Source organism: Malaclemys terrapin, chromosome 1 (genome assembly GCF_027887155.1).
Source record: "Malaclemys terrapin pileata isolate rMalTer1 chromosome 1, rMalTer1.hap1, whole genome shotgun sequence".
NCBI lineage: Eukaryota > Metazoa > Chordata > Testudines > Emydidae > Malaclemys > Malaclemys terrapin.
Genome location: NC_071505.1, coordinates 264447070 through 264472029, shown reverse-complemented (window position 1 = coordinate 264472029; position 24960 = coordinate 264447070). Strand labels below are relative to the sequence as shown.

The 24960-nt window shown below is 47.4% G+C and overlaps 1 protein-coding gene across 13 annotated transcripts in view; it reads left to right on the top strand.

Moving 5' to 3' along the window:
* The window catches only part of DOCK9 (dedicator of cytokinesis 9), a 319963-nt gene that overhangs the window by 254463 nt on the left and 40540 nt on the right, over nt 1-24960 (top strand). For all 13 annotated transcript variants that reach the window (XM_054012624.1, XM_054012570.1, XM_054012629.1 and 10 more), the window contains exons 40-44: nt 591-728; nt 1284-1466; nt 12092-12205; nt 12351-12566; nt 18818-18875. In XM_054012624.1, the coding sequence (XP_053868599.1) occupies nt 591-728; nt 1284-1466; nt 12092-12205; nt 12351-12566; nt 18818-18875 (709 nt within the window). The remainder of the gene's footprint in view (nt 1-590; nt 729-1283; nt 1467-12091; nt 12206-12350; nt 12567-18817; nt 18876-24960) is intronic.

The window sequence follows — 24960 nt, the reverse complement described above, 5'->3', positions numbered from 1 at the left end:
AGACGTCGATTTTTGCCGCCGTCCTCACAGCGGGGTAAGTCGGCTGCGATACGTCGAATTCAGCTACGCTATTCGCGTAGCTGAATTTGCGTATCTTAAATCGACCCCCCCCCCCCCCCGTAGTGTAGATGTAGCCTTAGTCTCAAAGGTGCCACAGGACCCTCTGTTGCTTTTTACAGATTCAGACTAACACGGCTACCCCTCTGATACACTGCAGTAAAGGCCTTATTAGTTCTGGTTGGTTGGTTTCTGTCATGTTTTTGTGCCCACCCTCTTCATATCTGAGTTACTAATTAAGTATTTAAGACCCCAGTAACATACGTGTACTATCATGTTATAATTCTGTTATGGATCCATCACTTTGGCTACAGATTAAGATTACTAAAGGTATGGAGTATTAACTGTTTAGATTTGCTTGTAGTTTTTAATATGCTTCAGTAGTACTATATGTGAGAGGGGGTTTTAAAAGCATCCTTGAGACGTAGCTGAAGCTAAGTTGTATTTTGTTTTGTTTTTTGCACAATTTATATACATTCTTGATTGAGCATAATAATTAAAGAAAACCCTAAATTGTCAATATCAATTTTAAGAACCAACTACTGACAGATCATGGACATAATCCACTGATGAAAAAAGTTTTTGATGTGTACCTCTGCTTCCTTCAAAAAAATCAGTCTGAAACAGCATTGAAAACCGTCTTCATTGCTTTAAGGGCACTAATTTTTAAGGTAAGTCATTCTAAAATAAAAATGTTAATCTTCAATTATTTATCTTTTTTATACTTACCACAGTGATTTATATCCAGTTATACAAGTAATATATCATCTTATTTCTTGAATTGAAATTGGATTTAAAAGGAAAAAAAACAGTAGTATTGCAGATCATGATTCCGCAACCCATCTTACATACCTGTTTCCCCTAGAATGAGTGCGGTACATTTGTTTTATTGTTTATCTTTTGTTATGTCTCTGTTGCTACTTTTATTCTATGTAACTGTTAATATCCAATCAATTTGAAATACTTTTTCAAGTACCATTTTATGACACTATATCATACTTCACTAAAATCCATATATTATTTTTTCTGCATTCCTTTTATCCACTGACTTCTATCAAAAAGTCATGAAGTGTGACTAGCATTATTTTTTTCTTCATGAATCTATAATTTATTGTTTGATGCCAGCACTGTCCTCGGGATGTTGGAATTGTTTTCTCTTAACATTTGTTTATTTTACTGATGTTAACCTTGACAGATAATTTTTCTCTGATTCATTCTTTCCTCAGTTTCCTTCTGCATTTTATGAAGGAAGAGCTGACATGTGTGCTGCATTGTGTTATGAAATTTTGAAATGCTGTAATTCCAAACTGAGCTCAATACGTACTGAAGCATCACAACTGCTGTATTTCTTAATGAGAAATAACTTTGATTACACAGGGAAGAAGTCTTTTGTAAGGACACATCTGCAAGTTAGTATATTTGCTTATCATTGGCTTTCATGGCTTTAAGATCTATTGCCCTTCTAAGCTTAAAAATTGTTGTATAATAAGCTGTGTTCTCTTTTCATGTGTAAAATCTTTGGGTTGTATCATTGTAATATTTTTAAAACTGATTCCCAGTTGACTGTCTCTGTCTGGGGGGTGGGGGAGGCAGTTGAAAAACTATGAAATATAAATTGTGCATTACTATGGTGAACTGTTTTTGAACTAATATTGAGTTGTTTATACCATTATTGAGTGGGGGGGTTTATGTAGGCCAGGCAAGAAGAGATATTAGTGGTAAAGCAGCTCTGTATTGGTTTTTTTGTAATTGCTAGAACAGCTTTAAAAGATCATGTTTGTGACGGGTTGTCACCCTGGGGTGTTACCTGGAACTGGGGTACCACCAAGCCCTTTGACACACCAGTCTTGGCTCCCTCTCACACTGTGCTGCTGTGACAAGCTAGCTGTAGACTGCTCCCAGTCCTACACTCCCACCAGCATTCTCACAGGCAGGGACACACCCAGCTGCAGTTACATGGAGGCTCTGACCAGCCACTGCATGAATCAACAATGGAGAGGCTACAGCCAAGATAACCCCCAGCACCCCAGCCTAAGACCGCAGAGCTGTACCATCTTTCCCTGGTCAAAACTCCGACCAGTATGGATTTATTACTTAGTTTGTCCCTCTCTCGATGTGGAGAGGAATATGCAACAAGTCTGTGTTAACCAAGCTGAGATTTTTCCCCAGACACTTCACTCAAAGGCACACTGGTTTAGATAAAACAAAAAACAAGTTTATTAACTGCAAAAAGATAGATTTTTAAGTGATTATAAATTATAGCAAACAGATCAAAGCAGATTACCTAGCAAATAAACAAAACCGCAAACTAAGCCTAAAATACTAGATAGATTGGATATGAATTAGCAGTTTCTCACCCTGGCTTATGATACAAGCAGTCCACCAGGTTTCCATACACAGGTTAGAAATCCCTTTAGCCTGGGACCAACACTTCCCCCAGTTCAGTTTTTGTTCCTCAGTTTTCCAGGAGTTCTCTTGTGTGGGGTGTGAGGCCCACAGATGGTGTCACACTCCACCTTATATAGCTTTACCATATGGCGGGAACCTTTTGTTCCAAATTCAGTTCCCAGTCCAGTTTGTGGAAAAATACAGGTACCTAAAATGGAGTTCAGTATCATGTGGTCTGGTCAGATGTCCTTGCTGAGTCATAGCAGCCATTACTTACAGGCCAGCTGAAACGTTTACAGGAAGGCTAAGCCTTTTTGTAGTCCATTGTCTTTGCTGATGGGCCTTCAGCTCTGTCTAGGTTCTTCATTGTTGTACCTGAAAGGCTAGCTGTGGATGTTACTCAGAGTAAGCATATTAGGAATACAGATACATAGTCAATATTTATAACTTCAGATACAAAGATGATACATGCACACAAATAGGATAATCATATTTAGCAAATCATAACTTTTCCAGTGACACCTCATGTGGCCCATCTTGTACAAAATGCATCATAATCATGTCATAATTACATCATAATCCGACAACTATGAAGAATATGGGCTGCAGTGTCACAATGTTAAAATAACTTAGTCTGATTAATTTATATCTGAAGGCTGACAGGCCCAAAGTGTAATCAACCTGTCATCTTCGTAGGTCTCCCCTTCTTTTTCTCTTCTCTTCCCCATCAATCCTCCAAACTAAGAGCTTTGAAACAGTATTAAAAGAATCCACTTCTCTGCTTGGGTGACCTAAACTCTAGGTTTGTTGCAGTTATTGACATGCAGGTTCATCTCATGTGAGCATAATGTATGCATGTCGCACAATTCTTCTGTCACCTTTGTGAGGCAAAAATCTTGCAGAAAAGTTCCAGCTTACAACCAAATAATTTGATGTAAAGGTAGCAGTGCAAATCTGTTTACTGTAGTAAAATATCAGTAAAACACTGGGCTGTCTAATTGTTGTTGCTAGAAAATGTCATAATTTATGTCTGGGTAGCAAGTGTTTTGTTTTATACAGGGTATATAAATTGCTGGGTTAACTAAACTCTGCAAAGGGTTTACAACAAACTGTTGTAACCATGCCTCCGTGGGTCACAACTGAGAATACCAAATTCAGGACAAACTGCTGAGAAATAGAGCAGACACACCCCAAAACTGGTGGTTATTCTCCCATAAGATATACCAAGCCAGCAACAAAAGTAAACTTCTGTTCTACCACAGTGGCTAACAAGAAGTCAGAAAAGCAGTCTCCTTAGGCATTCCAGAAACTAGACTTTGTAGACTAAATGTATTCAGCATTCAGAAACTAGACTTAAAAATGAGTGGTTATTTAAAACCAATGTCATCAAACAAAAGGCTGGTTCTGATTCCAAAGGACCAACCACATAGTCAGGTCAATACAGTAACTCCTTGCTTAACACTGTAGTTATGTTCTGAAAAATGCGACTTTAAGCGAAACGATGTTAAGCGAATCCAATTTCCCCATAAGAATTAATGTAAATGGGGGGGGTTAGGTTCCAGGGAATTTTTTTCACCAGACAAAAAACTATATCTTATATAGATATACACACAGTATATGTTTTCAACAAACAATTTAATATTGTTCACAGCTATGATGATTGTGAAGCTTGGTTGAGATGGTGAAGTTAGAGGGTGGAATATTTCCCAGGGAATGCCTTGCTGCTAAATGATGAACTAGCACTCGGCTGAGCCCTCAAGGGTTAACATATTGTTGTTAATGTAGCCTCTCATCAAGGTAGCACAAACAGGAGGGAGGGGAGACAGCATAGCAGACAGAGACAGACACACACCTTGTGTGTGGGAGAGAGAGAGAGGTGCACACTGCCCTTTAAGTAAGCTGACCCACTCTTAAGTTCATTGTCTTTTTAAGTGGATAAGGAAGTTGAGATAGCAGCTGCAGCCCCAAGCTCTCTCTGTCTCTCTCGGTCGGTGTCCCCTCCCTGCTCTATATGGAGTAGGGGTAAGAGGAGTGCAGGAGCGGGGGGAGGGGGACACCCTGACATTAGCCTTCCTCCTTCCCCTCCACCCAGCAAGCAGGAGTTTCTGGGAGCAGCTCCAAGGCAGAGGGCAGGAGCAGCACATGGTAGTGAGGGGAGGGACAGCTGAACTGCCAATTGATAGCCTGCTGGGCGGCTGCAGCATAGGGAACTTAGGGGAGCTGATAGGGGGCTGCCAGTCCACCCTCGTTACAAGCTCCCCCCCAGCTAGCTGCAACGGGCTGCTCTTCCTGCAAGCAGTGGACAAAGCAGGTGGCTGCCAAACAACGTTAGAAGGGAGCATTGCACAACTTTAAACGAGCATGTTCCCTAATTGATCACCAACGTAACAACGAAACATTAACCGGGAAGACTTTAAGTGAGGAGTTACTGTATATAACTCAGATCTTACCCAATAATCACGCTGTTGCCAATCCTTTAGTATCTAAAATCTAAAGGTTTATTTATAAAAAGAAAGAAAGAAAGGTGAGAGTTAAAATTGGCTAAAGGAATCAAATACATACAGTAATTGCAGATTTCTTGGTTCAGGTTTGTAGCAGTGATAGAATAAACTGCTGGCTTGTTAAGTCTCTGGTTGCTTCCAAATCATTGGAAGGTCCTCAGTCCCTTGGTTAGAATGCTCCCATTAGTATAAGTCCAGAGGTTTGAGCAGGAAAGAGGCAAAATGGAGATGTTTCCAGGGCCTTATATAGCTTCTTCCCATTGTTCTCACTGTGGAAAATTACAGGTAACAAAATGGTGTTTGGAATCATATGGGCAAGTCACCTGTCCATGCATGATTTTGCTTAGTCATAGTAGAGGCCATCACAGGAAGGTCCATTAAGTGTAGATAGGTGTCTCCCATGGTCCATTGTGAGTTTAGTGTTCCTTGATGAGCCCTTTAACTTGAATAGTCCCTTCAAGATGTGCAGGCTAACTACCTTGTGGATGTTACCACATGAGCAAACATTTGAAATATGGGTACATAGTTAATATTCATAACTTTAGATACAAAAATGATACATGCATAAAAATAGCACAATCATATTCAGCAAATCCTAACCTTTCCATAGACACCTTACTTGACACACTTTGTACAAGATGTGTTGCGATTATATAACAGTGTTAGCAACAATGATCTAAATGGTCATCTTTTAATCAGATAATGTCACGTCTATATACAGCAGAATCCTCTGTCTTGAGGCTGACTGTTGGGTTATAAGAAGGAAGGAAGGAGGGCTGCCACCAACAAAGCTGCTTGTAGAAACTGTGTGCGATGGCAGAGAAGCAGCAGACTGGGACTGTGATACAGTTCTGGGGCTTATGTAGTTTGGGACCAAGGCACTGAGAGTTTCTGCTGCTTCTGTGGCCTGTATTGGTCTGTTTCTAGACCAAAGGATTCTACTGTTGCTCTTTGAATGCTGGTCCTTATATGTATTCTACTGTGGGTACGCATGCGCTCCATGCACCTGAGTCCAGAGAATTCTTACAAGCAGTGTCTGCTGGTCCACACCTGCCCCCTTACTCTCATACTCTGCACCAAGAGTATAAGGGGCGGGTTGGATCTAACTGCCTCTCCAGTTGCTTCTTACTGCCACATGGCCTGAGTTGGAATCCACCAGTGCCCAAAACTGATCCTTTCTCTGCTTCCTGTAATTATTCAAAATTACATATTGTTCTTAGTTTTTTATTGTTAGAGTTTTGATAGTTCCCCAGTTAGTTAGTGTTAAAATCCCTACCCCAGCGAAAGTCTCCGGTCTCCCAGCACAAGACTTAGATTATGACCAGGATACCAAGCTTCAAAAATTCTTTCTCCTGCCCCTGCTTCAAGACAACCACTGCCTCAGAGAAACTCATGTTTCTTCTTCGAGTGATTCCACAATAGGTGTGCATGCTTGCCACGTACACCGGTGCCGGAAGTTTTTCCCCTAGTAGTACCTGTAGGGGGGAGCACCCCCCGCAACTCCTGGAGTGGCGCCTGCCTGGCGCGTATAAGGGGAGCTGCACGCTCCCCCCCACCCTCAGTTCCTTCTTGCCGCCAGTGAAGGTGCGTCGGAACTGCTCTGCTCCAGCTTTGCTGTAGCTTGCCCCCAGAACTGTTCGTTCATTCAATGTTAGTACCTGTAGTTAGTTAGATGTTTAGTTAGTCAGTGAGCCCGGGCCGAGGCATGCCCCACGCCCCGGGATTTAAGTCATGCAGCTCTTGCAGGCCTCCTATGCCAAGGAGCGACCTGCATGCAGACTGTTTGCGCTGCTTGGGAGAAACCCATATCAGCGAAATGTACAAGATTTGCACGTCGTTTAAGCCTTGGACTAAAAGAGAAAGGGACATTAGGCTCCGGCCCATCCTGATGGAGTCAGCGCTCACGCCACTCCAAGCTGGTACCCGGCACCGCGGCGACCCTCCGGTACCATCGACCCATCGGCACTGCTCCCCATCCACGGGGCATGCCAAGAGAGCCAAGAAGACTCCTCCTTCGCAGCGGCACCAAGGGAAATCTGGGACAGAGGCTAAGCCCATGCTGGGCAGTCCTCGATCCCCACTGGGCTCCAGGCCTCCGACTCAAGCTGAGCAGAGTAGCCCAGCCCCTTCAAAACCAGCCTCTCCGGATGTTTGGATGCCTTCCACGCCTGAAGCCCTCCAGGCAGCCTGGGACGTCATGTCCATGCCGATGCCTGGAGTGGCGCCAATGTCAGCCCCGCGCTCCAGAGACAAGCTGCTGCTGGGATCCCCGCAGCCGCCTCCAGCCTGTTACCAGTCTCAGTCGAGGGAACATTCCCAATGCCAATCACTGCCCAGCAACTGCTCTGGGCAGAGTCCAGGTGGATAGCCCTCAATGCTAACCAGACTGTCTGGCTGGGTTCCGTCCATCCGGGACTTGCGGCACCGCTCGTGCTCAAGGAGCGAATATCGACGGGACCGCGGCGGGCATCACCATCGGTCCTCGTCTCGGAGAGGGTACCGCAGTCAGTCACGACATGATTGTTGACGCAGTTCCCGCTCAGTCTCCCGCTCCAAGTCTCTGCCAAGACATTGCAGCCCTGGGCGTCAATCACCAGCATCTCGCCGTTGCAGGTCGATCCGTCGAGGCCGTTCGTGGAGCAGCTATTATCGTGGGTACCAGTCCTCCACGTTGAGATCGCGGTCCCGTGGCCATCAGATCCCAGCACTGCTGCTCCTCCCGGTCCAGGAACAACAGTGGATCTTATGCCAACCCAGTCTCCATCCGTAGCCAGGCCGGCCAACCCGGACAGTCATTCCCGCCGGTGCCACAGCAGGTGCAGTGGCACCGAGCGTCATGGCTGGCCAAATGGTACCAGTGGGCACCATGGCCTCCAGCACAGCCTCCGGTGGGGGCTCGCTCGGTGGCCGGAGCTTTGGAAGCACCGTCGGCCTCCCTCTCCAGACCCACGAGGAAGGAGTCAGTGAGATGTACCCTCTGTGCTGGCCGACACCCAGAGCACCACACTGGCCTCTTCGCCCCGCCCGGAGGAGACGATTGCAGCCATACCCCCCTATGTCACTCAGGAGGAATCTAGGGCCCACCAAGAACTCTTAAAGAGGATGGTAGCGAGCCTACACCTCCAGGCAGAGGAGATGGAGTCCTCGGACTCCCTGTTCAACGTGTTGTCCCCATCCGGACGATTGGCTTTTCAAGGGCACCTCCCTGTCTAGGGTGACTGAGAAGAGAAGAGAGGGTGACGGATCATGTGGCGCTCCTCCTGTCCATGTGCACTGCATTGGGCCTGTTGGTAAACAACACCAAGTCCACGTTAGTCCTGGTCCAACGCATAGAGTTTATTGGGGCGCCCCTGGATGCAGAATCGGCCAGGGCCTCTCTCCCGCGAGACAGGTTCGAGACCCTGAAAGGTCTCATAGACTCGGTCACAAGGTTCCCGGTGACAACAGCCAGGGTTTGCCTGCAACTCTTGGGCCACATATTGGCATGCACGTACATGGTCCGTCATGCCAGACTCAGGATGAGGCCCCTCCAGCTCTGGTTGGCCTCGAAGTTCTCCCAGACCACGGACAGGATGGACAAGGTCCTCACCATGCCGGACTCTGTGATTGCCTCCCTACGGTGGTGGTCCGCCCCAAACAACATGCTCCAACGGGTCCCCTGTTCCCCCTAATCAGCAGGGTCCTGGAGAAGATAAAGTCGGACAAGGCCCGGGTCCTCTTGATTGCTCCGGCGTGGCCCAGGCAGCATTGGTACGGGACCCTCAGGGGCCTGGCAGTAGCTCCGCCGTGGCCATTACCGCTCCGTCCGGACCTGCTCTCTCAGGACCAGGGCCGCCTCCTCCACCCCAACCTAGCGGCTCTTCGCCTCACGACGTGGCTGCTCAGTGGTTAGGTGGAGAGGAACGGACGTGCTCGGACCAGGTTCAGCGCGTCGTCCTCGAAAGTAGACGGCCCTCCATTCGCTGTGCTTATTTGGCGAAGTGGTCCCAATTTTCTAGGTGGGTGGCAGACGAGGGCGTCTCCCCGATGACCACCCCGATCCAGTTTATCCTTGATTACCTCCTCCACCTGAGGACCCAGGGCCTGGTGTCCTTGTCAGTCAGGGTGCACCTGGCAGCCATATCAGCCTTCCATCCACCAGTGCAAGGGCACACGGTATTTTCCCATGCTATGACTGGCCAGTTCCTTAGGGGTTTGGATAGTCTTTTTCCATATTCTAGACCCCCAGTCCCACAGTGGGACCTAAACCTGGTGTTTGAACCACTGGCCACGTGCTCCTGGTCTCACCTCTCATGGAAGGTGGCCTTCCTGGTTGCAATCACGTCAGCCAGGCGAGTCTTGGAGCTCAGGGCCCTGACCTCCGAGCCGCCATACACGGTCTTTCATAAGGACATGGTCCACCTCCGCCCACACCCTGCGTTCCTCCCGAAGGTGGTCTCCGCCTACCATATGGGTCAGGACATTTTTCTACTGGTCCTCTGCCCCAAGACTCTCGTGTCCAGTGAGGAGCGCCGTCTCCACACGCTCAATGTGTGGCGAGCTCTGGCTTTCTACCTCGAGTGGACTAAGCCGTTCAGAAAGTCCTTGCAACTATTCGGCGCCTCAGCTGAGCGTGTGAGGGGCCAGCCGATTTCCATTCAGAGGCTGTCCAATTGGATTGCTTCATGCATCTGTTCCTGTTATGAACTGGTGGGTGTTCCCCTGCCACTCATTGTGAGGGCACTCTTACAAATATAAAAGCAAATCCCTTCCTATACCTTTTAAGAGGAAAGATTCCTCCCCAGCTCCATCCAAGTTGGTGAGCCTTCATACCCAAGCCACAAGGATTTAGGCCCCCTCTTAAGCCTCCTGGGTACAATCAAAAGGCACATACAAGAAAGATTCCTTCAGTATCCACCTCCGTATCAACTTTGACACTGACTGGGACCTGAAGGACTGGTACTGTCAAAAACCACCAAGTCAGAGACCCATTCATCGATGGTACCATTGCAGCCCCATAAGGAACTGCCCTGTACACCTACTTTGATGGTACAGAATGACGAGACAACCTCCGAAGGGAACAATGAGTTATACCACTTCGGAAGATATCTTCATCCTCCCAGACTCTCAATCTCCCTTGTTATCAGGATCAGTCTTAACCAGGGAGATTCTACCACCAGTGGGAATCAAGGACTCTGGAAGAAGTCTCTCTCCCATCCCATCCACTAGTCATGGTTTTCCCAACAGCATCATTGATGGAGCCGGATCCAACCTTTTCATTGTCTGGAGAGTTGGATGTACTGGGGGAAGCTGCTTCACCTCCACCTAAAGAGATAAGCCCAGACAGAAGATTGAGAGCCTCCTTGAACCAGCCTTGGCCAAGCTAAAAGGGACCTCCACCTCAGGACTGGTGTACCCAATGCCGAGAGAGAGAGAGGGACTTTTGACCCCTCATACTGGCCTTATTGAGGTCCATGGGGCCCTTATGCATGTCACCTATAATGTGTGCAATCCAACAGGGAATTTTACCACCTCTCTCCTCCAAGGTGTCAACCAGAACCTTCCCTTGAGCCCATGGAAGGAGAAAGACTAACGAGATCAGCTGGTACCACTGGTACTAACAGGGTATCATCTTCATCACCAAATGAAGTGGTTGCTCCAGCCTCACTGTTTTCCCCCGAACAGTCATAGACAATCTCAAGACCTGTTACGGGGAGTAGCAAAAGAGCTCCAAATCTCTTAAGGAGGTCCAGGATTTTCAACATAAGCCTACAGGATCCAGTCAGATTACACTCCAGGTAAATGAAGGCATACTAGAATGGACAAGAGCTATATGGCACACTCTGGTTACCTATGCCCCTATCCCCAAGAGGGCAGGAAAACAATATTTTGTCATGACTAAAGGAGCAGACTTCTTGTTCACTCACCTAAGTCACCCTTTGAACCACTAACTACATGTTCCATATCTCACCTGTCAATAAAGGTCACCTTCCTGACTGCCAACACCATGGCCAGAAAGATAGGTGAACTTGGGACCCTGTTGGCCAGTCCACCAAACACAGTATTCCATGAGGACAAAGTCTCATTCTGGCTATACCCAAAATTCACTCCTAAGATTGTTTAGAAATTCACATAAACCAGTCAATGCACTAACCTGTGTTTTTCCCTGAACCCCTATGCTTATAGCAAGGAGAGGAGACTTTATTCCCTCAACATGCGACGAGCATTGGCATTTTACCCACTGAGAATGAAACCGATTTGAAAGTCACCTAGACTGTTCATTGCCATAGCAGAATGAGTTTGAGGACAAGCTGTATCTCTCAGAAAATCTCTAAGTGGATCTCTGGCTGTGTCCTACTCTGTTATCAGTTAACAACTTCCTCCCCGACATGGGCAAGGACTCACTCTGTGAGGGCACAGACATAACCAGTAGCATTACTTCAAAAGGTGCCCCTGCTTGAGATTTGCAGGGAAACTTTGAGGAGTTCAATCCACACATTGACAAGATATTGCGCCTTGATCCAAGACTCCTCTTACACTTTCTTTAGGACAGTGGTTCTACAAGCACTGTACCACCTACATCTTTGAGCTCTCTTCCTCTGAGTAGAATACACACAGGACCAACACTCAAAGAAGAAAGAAAAGTTGCTTACCTTATTGTAACGAGTTCTCTGAGATGTGTGGTCCCTACTGTATCCCACTACCCACTCTCCTTCCCCTCTGCTTTGGCTCACATCAGGATTCACAATAGAGAAGGAACTGGAGAGGCAGTTGGTCCACCCTGCCCCTTATACCCTCAGTTCGGAGCACGGAGAGAACAGGGAGTTAGGTGCCAACCAGCCAAAACTGCTTGCAAGAATTCTCCAGCTCCTGGCACGTATGCATACCCACAGTGGAATACAGATGGGGGAACCACGTATCGCGAAGAACTGCAGTTACAATACAGTAAGTAACTTTCCTTTATGAGAAGACATGTTTGCAGTAATTTCAAATTGTCTATTTGTCATTACTTGTAAGCTTTTGACATTTTACTGTTAAGTTTATATCATATTAGAAAAAATTGTCAATTGAAAAGAACACATGCCTACCTTCTGAACTAAAAATCTTTTAGGGATACTTGCAGGATGTAAACATACATTTACTAGATTTTTTTTTTTTTTGTCAAGGTTATTATTTCAGTAAGTCAGTTGATCGCTGATGTCGTTGGAATTGGAGGAACAAGATTTCAGCAATCTCTTTCCATCATTAACAACTGTGCCAACAGTGACAGACTTATTAAGGTTAGTACTGACTTTTTCATACTGCATAAAGGCTTCCAGAGAGTGTTTGAAAATAGTTCCCTAACGTCTTCTAATATTCTATCGCTTAGATTATGAAAGGAATAAAAAATAAATAATTCTTAAACTTTTTTAAAATTTATTTTAGCATACTACATTCTCTTCTGACGTAAAGGATTTGACAAAGCGGATTCGGACAGTCTTAATGGCTACAGCTCAAATGAAGGAGCACGAGAATGATCCAGAAATGCTTGTGGATCTCCAGTACAGTTTGGCAAAGTCTTATGCCAGCACGCCTGAACTCAGGAAGACGTGGCTAGACAGCATGGCAAGAATTCATGTTAAAAATGGGGATCTTTCAGAGGTAGCAGATGAAAAGCAAAATATTTTAGCTGTTGCTTATTTTTCCCTCGGCATTTCCCATGCTAGATAACCATTGTGTTAATAGCTGTCATAGCTTTCTGTGCTGCCCATAAAAATTAGTAAGTTGCCATTGTCTCTGACTCTCTATGTAATACATATGTAAAACTGTCATAGCATGATGTAATATTAAGGCAGGAATGTTCTGCATGAGCTACAGGAGGCATGCCCTCTAGTTAGAAATGCCCCTCACTTCTCAGTCTCTTACAGCCTTAATGTAATTGAAGCCTTCCAACAACTGCTATTTAAGTTTGTTTCTAAATTAGTTGTACACTGCCAGCTTGAATAATTTTAGTGTTGAGTGTTTGCAGAAAATGTATGTATTTAAAATAAATGTCACTGATTTTTTTTTCCACAACAAAATGCAATCTGATACCACCATTCTCTTGTGAAAACATACATTTCTAGTATGTTAGGAAAAAACAATTGGATATGCTTTGATCAAGTAAATGAATATATTTAAGCATGTAGAATGTGTCTCAGCTCTTTCCGGATGTTTGTTCTCAGTGACACAAAATGATCTTTTTTGAATGCTCGCTCATGTCCATTCCATGTTAGGTGTGCATGTGGTGCATGCACAGTCATCGGAGATTTTTCCCTCTGTGGTATCCATCAGGCTGGCTCCAGTGCCCTCTGGTGCTGTGCGCTCATGTGCTGGTATAAGGGCCCGGCCAGCTCCATATCCTCTCGCTTCCTTCCTACCGCCCATGACAGTCGCTGGAATAGCAGTTCCTGCTTTGGCAAACTCTTATTCAGTGGTCGTACTTTAGTCCTTGTCCTTTGTTTCTCTATCCCAGTTCTTTATTTTCTCAGTTTGGACTGTTGTAGTTTAGTTGTATATAGTTAGTTGGTGTGTCTCACCCTGTTAGCGGAGTTTCATCTGCTCCCAGTGCTGGGGCATGCCTTGGTCCCCAGATTTCAAGCCCTGTGCCTCCTGCAGAAAACCCATGTCTGTGAGTGACCTGCACTCCAGTTGTCTGAAGTGCCTGGGAGAGAACTTGTATCAGGAAGCCCTGTCAGATCTGTCGGGACTTCAAGCCCCATACAAAGAAGGACAGGGAGGCCAGGCTGAAGTCCCTCCTGATGGAAGCAGTAGTCTGTCCCTCATCGGAGCCGAGCCAGTCCAACTCAGCACCCAGTACCTCTGCATCAGTACTCTCCTGCTGTGAGAGTGTCTCAGCACCCTTCTTCTTCACTGGTGCAGAAGAAAAAACATAAGATGCATCTGGCCAAGAGGGGATGTTCCCCAATTGTGAAGAGAATGAAGCATGGGGAGCGCAGTGGAGTGTGACCTGAGTCTGGCCACTCTTCTGCCACTGCTCCATAGGTGGCAGTGTTAACTCCGCCTCATAGGCAGGCTCCGTTGAGTCCAGTCCCTGACCATCCTTCGGCACTGGAAGGGCAATGCAGCACCAGCAGGATCACGGTGCCATCTACCCCGGATGTGGCCAAGGACCTGCTGGCACTGTCAGTACCGCTGTTGCTGACAGTACAAGAATCAGCAGCGTCCGTGCTAGGGAGTAGAAGGGAGCATGTGGCCCTGGGCTCCCGTTTGGTACCGGCCTCATCAGTACCATCTAGAAGGAAACGGTCCCTGCTTGCCTTGATGCAGGTCTTACCACCTCAGCACCATTCCCAAGCACCGACGGGTACTACCCCTCCATGATCTTCGGAGGAAAGTTTGTCATAGGAGTCAGAAGCGGAGTCCCACTCGAGGAACCATTGCCAGTTTCCACCTGGGCAGCCCTATCAGTTGGTGGATCAGGGCACAGAGGTACTGCTGAGTACTTGCACAGTGGGCACTGGTCTGTGCAGATGCAGTGACCATTTTGGAACCTATGGGGGTTCCCCCCGATGCTGTACTCTGTAGTCCTGGACAAAAGAGCGCCCCTGTCCCTATGACCGGCACCCGACCCGGATTCTGGTACCGAGCCTCAAAACCTAGATCTATGGGACCCGCTCGGTGCAGAAGGAGAGGAAGAGGACCCCCTGCTGGTGCAGGCCTCTTCTTCCGCCTCCCTGGATGAGGTAGTGTCTGGGGCACGTGTATCCCCCCTCATGACAACTTAGCAGCTCACCAGGAGCTGTTGAAAAGAATGGCTTTGAATTTTGGGCTGGAAGTGGAGGTAGTCAAAAAATCCTCCCACAGCCTGGTCAATACCTTGACTGCTGCGGGCCCGTCAAACGTGGCCCACCCTCTTAATGAGGCCATGATGGGACCGGTTAAAGCCCTTGGCAAGCCCCATCCTCCCTACCTCCCACGGCAAAAAGGGCCACAAAGAAGTAATTTGTTCCCACTCAAGGCTACAAGTACTTGTTCTTCCTTCCCCCTCCAGGGTCCCTGGTGCTCTTGGTGGCCAATAAGGGGGACAGTATCAGCAAGAAGCGACCCCCAAAGCAAAGGATGCAACGAGACTAGACCTTTTGGCAGAAAGGTTTATTATGTAGTGGGTCTACAGCTCTGCATCTCCAACCAGCAGGTGTTGCTGGGGAGATACGATTTTAATGTTTGGAAATCGATGATGAAGTTCAAGGGCTCTCTTCCCCAGAAGTCAAGGCAGGAGTTCTCCACGCTGGTAAAGGAAGGGAAGTCTGTGACCAGGGTCTCCCTATAGGTTCGGTACAGGCCTCCCGGCAGATACGGTTGCTAGATCCATGGTTTCTGCAGTGGTCATGCATAGATGCTCTTGGCTCCAGTCCTCAGGTCTGCCAACAGAGGTTCAACAGTCCATCCAGGACCTTCTGTTTGAAGGCACTTCTCTCTTCTCTGAACAAACAGATGTGAAGGTTTGCGGCCTAAAGGATTCTAGAACCACTCTCAAATCGCTGGGTCTCTGAGCTCCGGCGCCTTTGAGGAAACACTTCAGGCCTCAACAACTGGTTTGCTTCTCACATCAGGAGCACAACTGCCCCAATCTGCTTCAGCCTTGCTACCGGGCCCTCACAGATACTCAGGAGGCTCCAAGCAAATCTTTTGATGGAGTGCCCAAGGGAGTTATACCAATTCTTGTACCAGATCCTGCCCCCTTTTTGTTTTCAGACCGTCTCTCTGGCTTCAGCCTGGTGTGGTTCCTCATCACCTCAGACTGCTGGACACTAATTATGGTGGAGGAAGATTACACTCTTCAGTTTATTTCCATCCCTCCGTTCCCCATCTCTCTTCAGGGACTCTTCTCACAGGTTTTAGCCCAGGAGCTCCAAGCCCTCTTCTGGATAGGGGCCGTGCAGAAGATACCTCAGAGCTTGAGAGGAAAAGGGTTCTACTCCCATTATTTCCTAATGCCAAAGGGGGTCTCAGACCCATCCTAGACCTGCGTTTCCTTACACTTATCTCAAGAAACTGAAGTTCCGCAAGGTCTCCCTAGCCTCCATTATTCCCTCCCTGGATCCAGGTGATTGGTGCACCACCCTCAATTTAAGAAACCTATTTTCACATCTCCATATTTCGGGCCACAGAAGATTTCTCAGGTTTGTCGTGAACCAGACCCATTACCTGTCGACAGCCCCTCAGGTATTCACAAAATGCATGGCGGAAGGCAAATGGTGCAATTCTACCCTAACCTCGACAACTGGCTGGTCAAGGGCCGATCCAAGGCCCAGATGAGAGCCAGCATCAGTCTGGTCCAAGCTACCTTCCCAGCACTGGGCCTGCTGATAAATGAGCAGAAGTCAACGTTCATCCCGTTCAGAGGATAGAATTTATTGGTATGGTGCTAGATTCCACCCGGGCCAGAGCCTTCCTCCCAGAGACACACTTCCAGATAATGTCAAAACAACATTAACCCTGAGGACCTCAGAATTCCTGCTATTCTAGATTTTCTGCAGGGTGGTGTGGACGAGGATCTTCAGCCTTGTACGTAGTGTGCAAGTGTCAGCCATAAGTAGTGTCTTGAAAACTGGGTGCTTGAATTCTTCAGCAGATGATCTTCAAATCTCAAGTTCTCAAGAGAAATCAGACTGGCTAGACCCACAGTTCAGACACCGTTCTTTCCTAAATGGGACCTCACATTGTGCTAAAAGCCCTGACTGCCCAACCTTTTGAGCACCTGATGTGAGTCACGTCTTTCTGTGTATCCGTTGTGACAAAGTTCTGTCCTTGACTCCGTGGGTCCTGCATTTCCTGATGGATTTTTGCTAGCCTCGGAGGCTCACTGTGACCCTCCACATAGCCCTTCTCTCTCTAGAGGCAAGGGTCACAGTCTACTGAGCCATTTTCATCATAAGCCAGCAAGGGAGGTGAGGAGAAACAACCCTCCCTCACACAGTCTCTGTTGTCTCCCAGTATCAGTGATTAATCAGGGAGGGGAGAGGGGAGCCCGGGCCCGCCATCTACTCCGGGCTCCAGCCCAGGGACCCTAAACTTAGCAGCTATGAAAGCTGACTTTTTGGAAATAGGGCATGTACAATTCCCTGGGCTACATCCCCACAGCAGCCCCCACTCAATATCTTCTTCACATTTACCTCAGGGTCTCCTTCCTTGCACCTGATATGGATTCGTACTACTTCGTTCCTCCAACAGCACAGTTCCCTCCTATAGCTCCTGACACCCACACTGCACTGACTAACTGAGAGGCTTTTAACTAGTTCCAGCCAGTCCTTGATTGGCTTCAGGTGTCCCAATCAATCTAGCTGTCTCTCCTGCCTTCTAGAAGGATCTTAATTGGCCCCAGGTGTCTTGATTAACCTGGAGCAACTACCATTTGGTTACCATGGTACCAGGGATTTGTTTAGCCTGGGGCTAACATACCTGTTCCTCACTACTTTACTGTAGCCATCTGGCCTTGCCCCATCACACCATTAAAACCTGTTTTCTGGCCACTATCATGTCTGCAAAACAAGTCTCTGAGATTGCAGCTTTATTCATGCAGGAACCATGTTGTGTATTAGATTATGATGATGATGGGTGGTATTGAGGACTCCAGAGTCTGTCTTACCAAAAGTAAGCTTCTTTTTCAGTGCCTCACAGGTCTGTCCAAAAACACAGCATACTACAGAAAAGCTATAGCATAATTTGTTTATAGAGCCTAAAGATATATATCTGGCACGCTTAAGAAGGTCAGGCTCCTTGTTTGTCCCCTTACACCCAAAGTACTAAGGACTTGGGGCATCCAAATTATTTTTGGCTGGATGGATCAAGTTAAGCATCATAGAGTCATATAAGGCATCAGGTGAACCTGCTCCTGATGGAATCAAGACACACTCCATGGGTCTATGGCAAGATTGTGGACATAAAGAGAGTTTGTGCTTCCACTGAAGAAATCCGTAGGGCAGCAATTTGGTCATCTCCTACCTTTATGACACACTATAAAACACTATAGACTTTGTGTCCTTTGTAGAGTCCTCCTTTGGCTGTAAAGTGCTTCATGAGATGATTCAGAAAGACATAACTTGTCATTTTGATATTTAATTTCATGGGGAGTCTTTTCCTATCTCAGTCTTTCTTTATCCTTCTCTATTTATTTTCACTGCTTATTTCTTCCCATCCATCTCAGAAGTGTGGGAGAATCTTGGCTGCAGAATGGGAAATTTCTTATCTGATAACTTCCTTTCTGCTAGCAGCATGTCTCACAGTTGCAGTCTCTTTGTATGGCTTATTACCCAAGTAATTAAATTAAATTTTATATTTACAGTTTGTAGGCCAGATAGCCTACTGTCCATAGCTTATGATTAGCATTGAAGTTCTTAATACTAGTCATATTCTGAAAGTTTTTTGACACATCTTTGGAATGAATCATCTGGGAGCAAGCCAGTGAAGGGGGTGTGACCAGCGCATAGGCTGTGTTACATTAAACCACCTGTAGAACTGGAGAGAAAAGGGGAACAGCCTATACATCTTATAATTCTGGGAGATTCTATTAGCAGAAAAGAAATTTCTCATTCCTGTTCTGCTTCTTGATTGTTAAATTAAGTTCTTGTTGACATGAGACTTGCTTCTTCTATTAAATGTATTTAAATCAAAGAACTAGGTATCCTTTCTTAGTTATGGCACATTCAGATTTTCTGTTCACATAGATAGGAGTTGTGTGTGTTAATAATTGCAGGATTAGGACTTGTATCTTCTGCCTTGCTTTTAAAACTTGTGCCTCCTTTAGCTTTTAAAAATGTGTGTGTTTTCTGTATATGTACATTATTTATGTTAGAAGTTCCATTATAATTACCATTTGTAACATTTTTACTATTTCTATTATGCTTTAGGCAGCAATGTGCTATGTCCATGTAGCAGCACTGGTGGCAGAATATCTGACACGCAAAGGTATGAATTTAAACTCCTCCATAACTACTTAAATATTTCTTTTTATATTCATTATAGTTTGAGATTAACAAAAAACATTGATTTGTCTGATAGACAGGTTGGGTGGGTTATTGCTCACTAAGGGGGAAAATCTGCTATTAGATACATGTGTATGCTTCCCAAGGAAGTCAAAATTGCATCTCTGTATTTAAGGGCAGAAATTGGGTTTTAAGCTAGTAAACTATCTAAGCAAAGCTTTCAGAAAAGAAAGTCTCCATAACTACTGCCTCAATTCCCATTCAGCCTAACTGCTGAAGTTAGTTCTTTTCTAAACATGCAAAGAGCAGTAAGCATTCTTATTCACCAAACAAAAGAGGCCAAAATAAATGCAAGTATATCTCCCTTAGGTTTTTTGGGACACTTCCTTGAAGATTTATTACGTGAGCCAATTAATTTTACAAGTGTTCAAAGATTGTGTACCAGCAGCTGTCTGAAGGAAAAGGGTTTTTGATCACTCTCAGGTTTTTTCCTGCTTTCAATCTAAAGGGAGAGACCACTTATAACTGGAAAGACTCCAAAGTTCCCAGCCAGTGGTGTCCTGATACATTTGTAAGATTCCTATGAAAAGGGAGGGGGCAGAATTTCCTGTTTCCTGGAGGAATGTGTTATATTGACCACAGGCAATTGGGTCAAGAACACAGTAAGTCAGAGATACTCCCTCAAGTGACTGGCTCTACCCCATCGGTTCTTCATCCAACTCCCCCTGTAAAGTGCAATCTGATCCAGAACAAGATATCTCATCTTTTAGATATGAGGCTATTAGAGGGCATTCCTCAGAAGAAAAATTCTCAAGGTTCTTCTCCACCTTCTTCATTGTTCAGAAGTGCATGGGTGGTTGGGGGGAATTTAAGCCATTCTTCTTCGAGGAATGTCCCTGTGGGTGCTCCACTTTTAGATGTGTGAGCGCCTCTGAGCTTCTAGTCGGAGATTTAAGATAGCAGTGCCCTGGTTGGCCACACACGTGCTGCAGCCAGCTCGTGCTGCTCTGAGTGGGTATCGCGCGCGCAGCCAACCATCCCCCAGTTCTTCGAGTGCTTGCTCATGTATATTCCACAGTAGGTGTGCGTGCTCACCATGTGCACCAGTGCCAGAAGTTTTTCCCTGAGCAGTATCCGTAGGAGGGAGCGCCGCTATAGCGTGCTATAAGGGGAGCCACGCGCTCCCCCCACCCTCCGTTCCTTCTTGCCGCCAGTGAAGGTGCATCGGAATTACTCACTCCAGCTTAGCTGCAGCACTTCTCAACCTCGTTCGTTGTTCAGTAGTACCTATATCAGTTAGTTTGTTAAAAGTTCTAGTTTAGTTAGAGTTCAGGCCGGGGCATGCCCCAGGGTTTAAATTGTGCGAGTCGTGTAGGCGCTCAATGCCCAGGAGTGACCCGCACTCCGACTACCTCCGTTGCCTGGGCGAAACCCACAGTAGCGACCACTGTAAAATCTGTAGGTCCTTCAAACCCAGAACTAAAAAAGAAAGAGACATCCGACTTCGGGCCCTTCTCATGGAGTTGGCACTGGCTCCGACCCCAGTGCGCCGAGCGGAGTCGGCATCGGGCACCCTATCTTTGGTGCGCAGCAACCCCCCAGCACCCACCAGTGACCAGCACCGCTCCCCGACGAGGAAACAGAGAAAGGCATCGTCGTCGCAGAAGCATAGAGACAGGTCGAGCGGAGCAGCCCGGTTGTGTTGACTCAGGCCTCGCCGGCTGAAGTTCGCATGCCTTCGACACCGGAGGCTTTGCAGGCGGCCAAAGGCATTATGTCCCTGCAGGTGCCTGGGGCACCAGCGGCACCCGGACCCCAGTCCAGAGGCAAGCTGCCGCTGGGCCCCCACCAGCTGACGCTGACCCGCCTCAGATCCCAGTCAGGGGACCGCTCTCGGGCTCGTTCGTCGCCCAGTGTCTGGTCAGGACATAGCCCTCAGCCTCCGCTCTCATAACCCTCCAGGCTGCCTGGTAAAATTCCATCGGAACGGAGTTCCAGCCACTACTCCACACTGAGTACATGAGAGAGGGTGTTCAGAGGGCGTCAGGCATATCCTGCTCGAAAGTAGGAAGCCATCTACATGCCAGGCCTACCTGGCAAAGTGGTCCAGGTTCTCCAGGTGGACAGGCAAGCGGGGCGTTTCCCCAACGTCCGCCCCGCTTCAGCTTATCCTTGAGTACCTTCTCTCAGGGCTACTCGGTTTTCTCCCATGCCATTACCGGGCGTTTCCTCAAAGGGCTAGATCGGTCTTTCCCTTACGTTAGAATGCCTGTTCCCTAGTGGGATCTGAACTTGGTACTGTCCCACCTCACGGGACCCCGTTCAAACCCTTGGCCACATGCTCGTGGTCTCACCTCTCCTGGAAAGTGGCCTTCCTCGTGGCCATCATGTCAGCCTGGCGGGTCTCAGAGCTTAGGGCCCTAACCTGCAACCCCCCCCTTACACAGTCTTTCACAAAGACAAGGTTCAGCTCCGCCCGCACCCCGCATTCCTTCCCAAGGTGGTCTCCGCTTTTCACATGAGTCAGGACATCTTCCTACCTGTCCTCTGCCCTAAACCGCACGCCTCTAACAAGGAGTGCTGCCTCCATACGCTCGATGTGCACAGGGCACTCGCCCTTTATCTGGATCGGACTAAGCCGTTCCGTAGGTCTTCGCAACTCTTTGTTGCCTCGGCCGAGCTCATGAGCGGTCAACCGATCTCCACCCACAGACTGTCCCGGTGGATCACGTCATGCATACGTGCATGCCAAGACCTAGCAGGGGTTCCCGCACCACCTATAGTATGGGCTCATTCAACTAGGGCTCAGGCCTCATCGGCGGCCTTCGTAGCCCATGTCCCTATCCAGGACGTCTGCAGGGCTGCTACCTGGTCCTCAGTGCACACTTTCACGTCGCATTATGCGATCGTTTCCCACGCCACTCACCACTGCAAAAAGTTAACGGCATGAACCAGAAAGGCGAGGGAACTCCAGCTCAAACCAATACTTATGGAGAAATTCCTGCGTCCTGCCTCTGACCCTGAGCAGGGGACCCCTCCCCACCAGTTCACTCACTCCCCAACTGCTGTGTTGGACATCGGAGCCTTCTTTAAGACGAGCACAAAGGACGCAGCCCCCATGAAAACAAAGAGGCGGTCTCACTCCTCTTCCCCCCCAGGGAGACTCGTGATGCAAAAAGCGGTCTCCGACCTCTAAATCTGCCCCGGTACCATCGGCACGCAGAGCCTCAGACAGCAGTGCCATCCCGAGGAGCGAAAGACCCGGTGCGGTCTAGCTCTAAGACAGACAGCCGTGGCAAAACAAAGCCTGTTCCCTCACATCCTAGAGAGCTGAAGTCCTTGGCACCGAGCAGTGCTATGGCGCCACCTGCTGTTCCTATTCATTACAGCAAGCCCACAGCACCAGCAGCATAGATGCTGACTAACCTCTGTGTGCCTCCTATGCCTGCTTTTAACTTCCCAATGCCGCAGCATTTCGTTAGCCAGGCAGACCTGGTCGTTGCCTCCACCTCGGGCACTCCTCTCTTTGGCACAGATGGCACGTGGGCCAGACCAGCCACGAGTCTCATGACTACACCTGCTGGCTTAGCCTCTCCTCTCTCAAGCGCTGAGGAGGACGAAGTGGCTGATAGGATGGGCACCCCACGCCATTCATCGCCCAAACCTGGAACCTCAGGGCTACAACCCACAGTGTGGCAACCCCCTCAATGGATGATTTCCCCCCCCATGGCCCTCCCACCAAACTGGCCATACTGGGACCCTGGGCACTGTACAGGGCTCAAAATTTTCAGTCCTCTAACCAATCCAGGTCCAGACCACCAAGATCAGCTAGATATACTTCACTGGTTGCCCCAGCCTCCCCTGAAGTCACCGGGGAGGAGCATGAGGGCAATGAGGACTTAATAGAGGGGTGACATCCTACCTCCTACCCATATTTCTTCATTGTCCCTGGAGGACACAATCATGCCTCCCCCCATACCGGGGGACGACTTTCAATCTTTCCAAGATCTATTCAAGCGTGTGCCTGATTCCCTAGGCATCTGCTTAGAAGAGCTGCCGGAGACACAGTATAAGCTCGCTTATATTCTCCATGCCTCTTCTGTGGCCAAGATTGCATTGCCTATTAATTCTGCCATTATGGACCCGGCAAAAACAGTCTGGCAGACACCGGCCACGGCCCCACCTTCTTGTAAACATTCAGACAAGAAGTATTACATGCCAGCAAAAGGGGAAACGCCTTGACCTGTTTGGTAGAAAGGCCTATCCTCAGCGACTCTTCAGTTACATATCGCTAACTACTCCACGCTGTTAGCCAAATAAACTCACAACATTTTTGCACAGATGTCTATGTTTACTGAGCGTCTCCCAACAGACCATAAAGAACAATACAAAGCGAACATCTCAGAAGGTTCCCTGATTGCCAGGATGGCTTTGCAGGTATCATTGGATTCTGCAGACACGGCAGCTCACTCCATCACCACGTCAGTAGACATGCAGAGGGCCTCTTGGCTCCACCTTTCTGGCTTCCCCAAGGAAATCCCAGGCCACAATCGAGGACTTACCTTTTGAGGGACAGAAACTGTTTGTGGACACCACAGATGCAGCCTTGCATACACTCAAGAACTCCTGTGCCACACTGAAAACCTTGGGAATTCACGTACCTGATAACAAAAAGAAGCAGTGCGCATTTTATACCCAGCGCTTCTGTACTGCTCTGTATACCTAGCTGAAGAGACAGTACTACCAACGTCACAAACAACATTAGCCAAGACGACGACAGACACCGATGGATAATCCACCATGTCCCAACCATCTACTTCTAGACAGGCATTTTGAAGTGTTGGTCGAGGGCATGAGAGCCCCTCAAATTCCATTGCTGCAACTATCTCCTGATTCCAGTCCATTTGGAGACCGTCTAACACCTTTCTATCTGGTCTGGGCAACCATTACATCAGACATGGGTTCTGGAAATTATACACAAGGGCTATTCCATCCCCTTCACCTCTATTCCACCAATCCACCTATTGGTCTCTCTTCAGGGACCTTTCTCACAAGCACCTATTCCAGCAGGAAATAAATCACCTCCTGCAACTCAGTGCTGTAGAATCTGTACCTCCCAAATGCAGGAGGACCAGGTTTTAGTCTCACTATTTTCTCACCCAAAAGAAAACGGGCAGCTGGAGGCCCATATTGGACTTAGGCAAGCTAAACACGTTTATCAAAACTCAGCATTTCAAGATGATTACCCTTGCAACCATAATCCCGGTATTGGAGAAGGGAGATTGGCTCTTGGCCCTCGTCCTCCATGATGCTTATTTCCATGTTCCCATACATCCTGCACACAGAAGGTTTCTTAGTTTCGCAGTACGCACCCAACATGGCCCAGACAAACCTGGTTTCCCTACCTCAACCAGATGATCACACCACTATCATGGCTCCACCCACTCGTACCTCACCTACTCACACAGGAGTCAGGTCGTCTACGTGACCCCTGACACCTCTGGCAGGCTGTTCCACAGAGGTCCGGGATATTTTGATGAACAGCAAACGATTAACCACACGAAAAACATATACTCAAATGTGGCGTCATTTCTCCATATGGTGCGGAGACAAACAAATCTCCCCTCGAACGGCTCCATTACCCACAATAATTGAATATATGCTGACCCTAAAAAAATCTGGTCTTTCTATCAGTTCACTGTGGGTACATTTATCTGCAATCACAGCTTTCCATTCCAAAGTAAAAAGAAGAACAGGAGTACTTGTGGCACCTTAGAGACTAACAAATTTATTAGAGCATAAGCTTTCGTGGACTACAGCCCACTTCTTCGGATGCATATAGAATGGAACATATAATGAGGAGATATATATACACACATACAGAGAGCATAAATAGGTGGGAGTTGTCTTACCAACTCTGAGAGGCCAATTAATTAAGAGAAAAAAAAAAAAAAAACTTTTGAAGTGATAATCAAGCTAGCCGAGTAGAGACAGTGTGATAAGAAGTGTGAGAGTACTTACAAGGGGAGATAGAGTCAACGTTTGTAATGGCTCAGCCATTCCCAGTC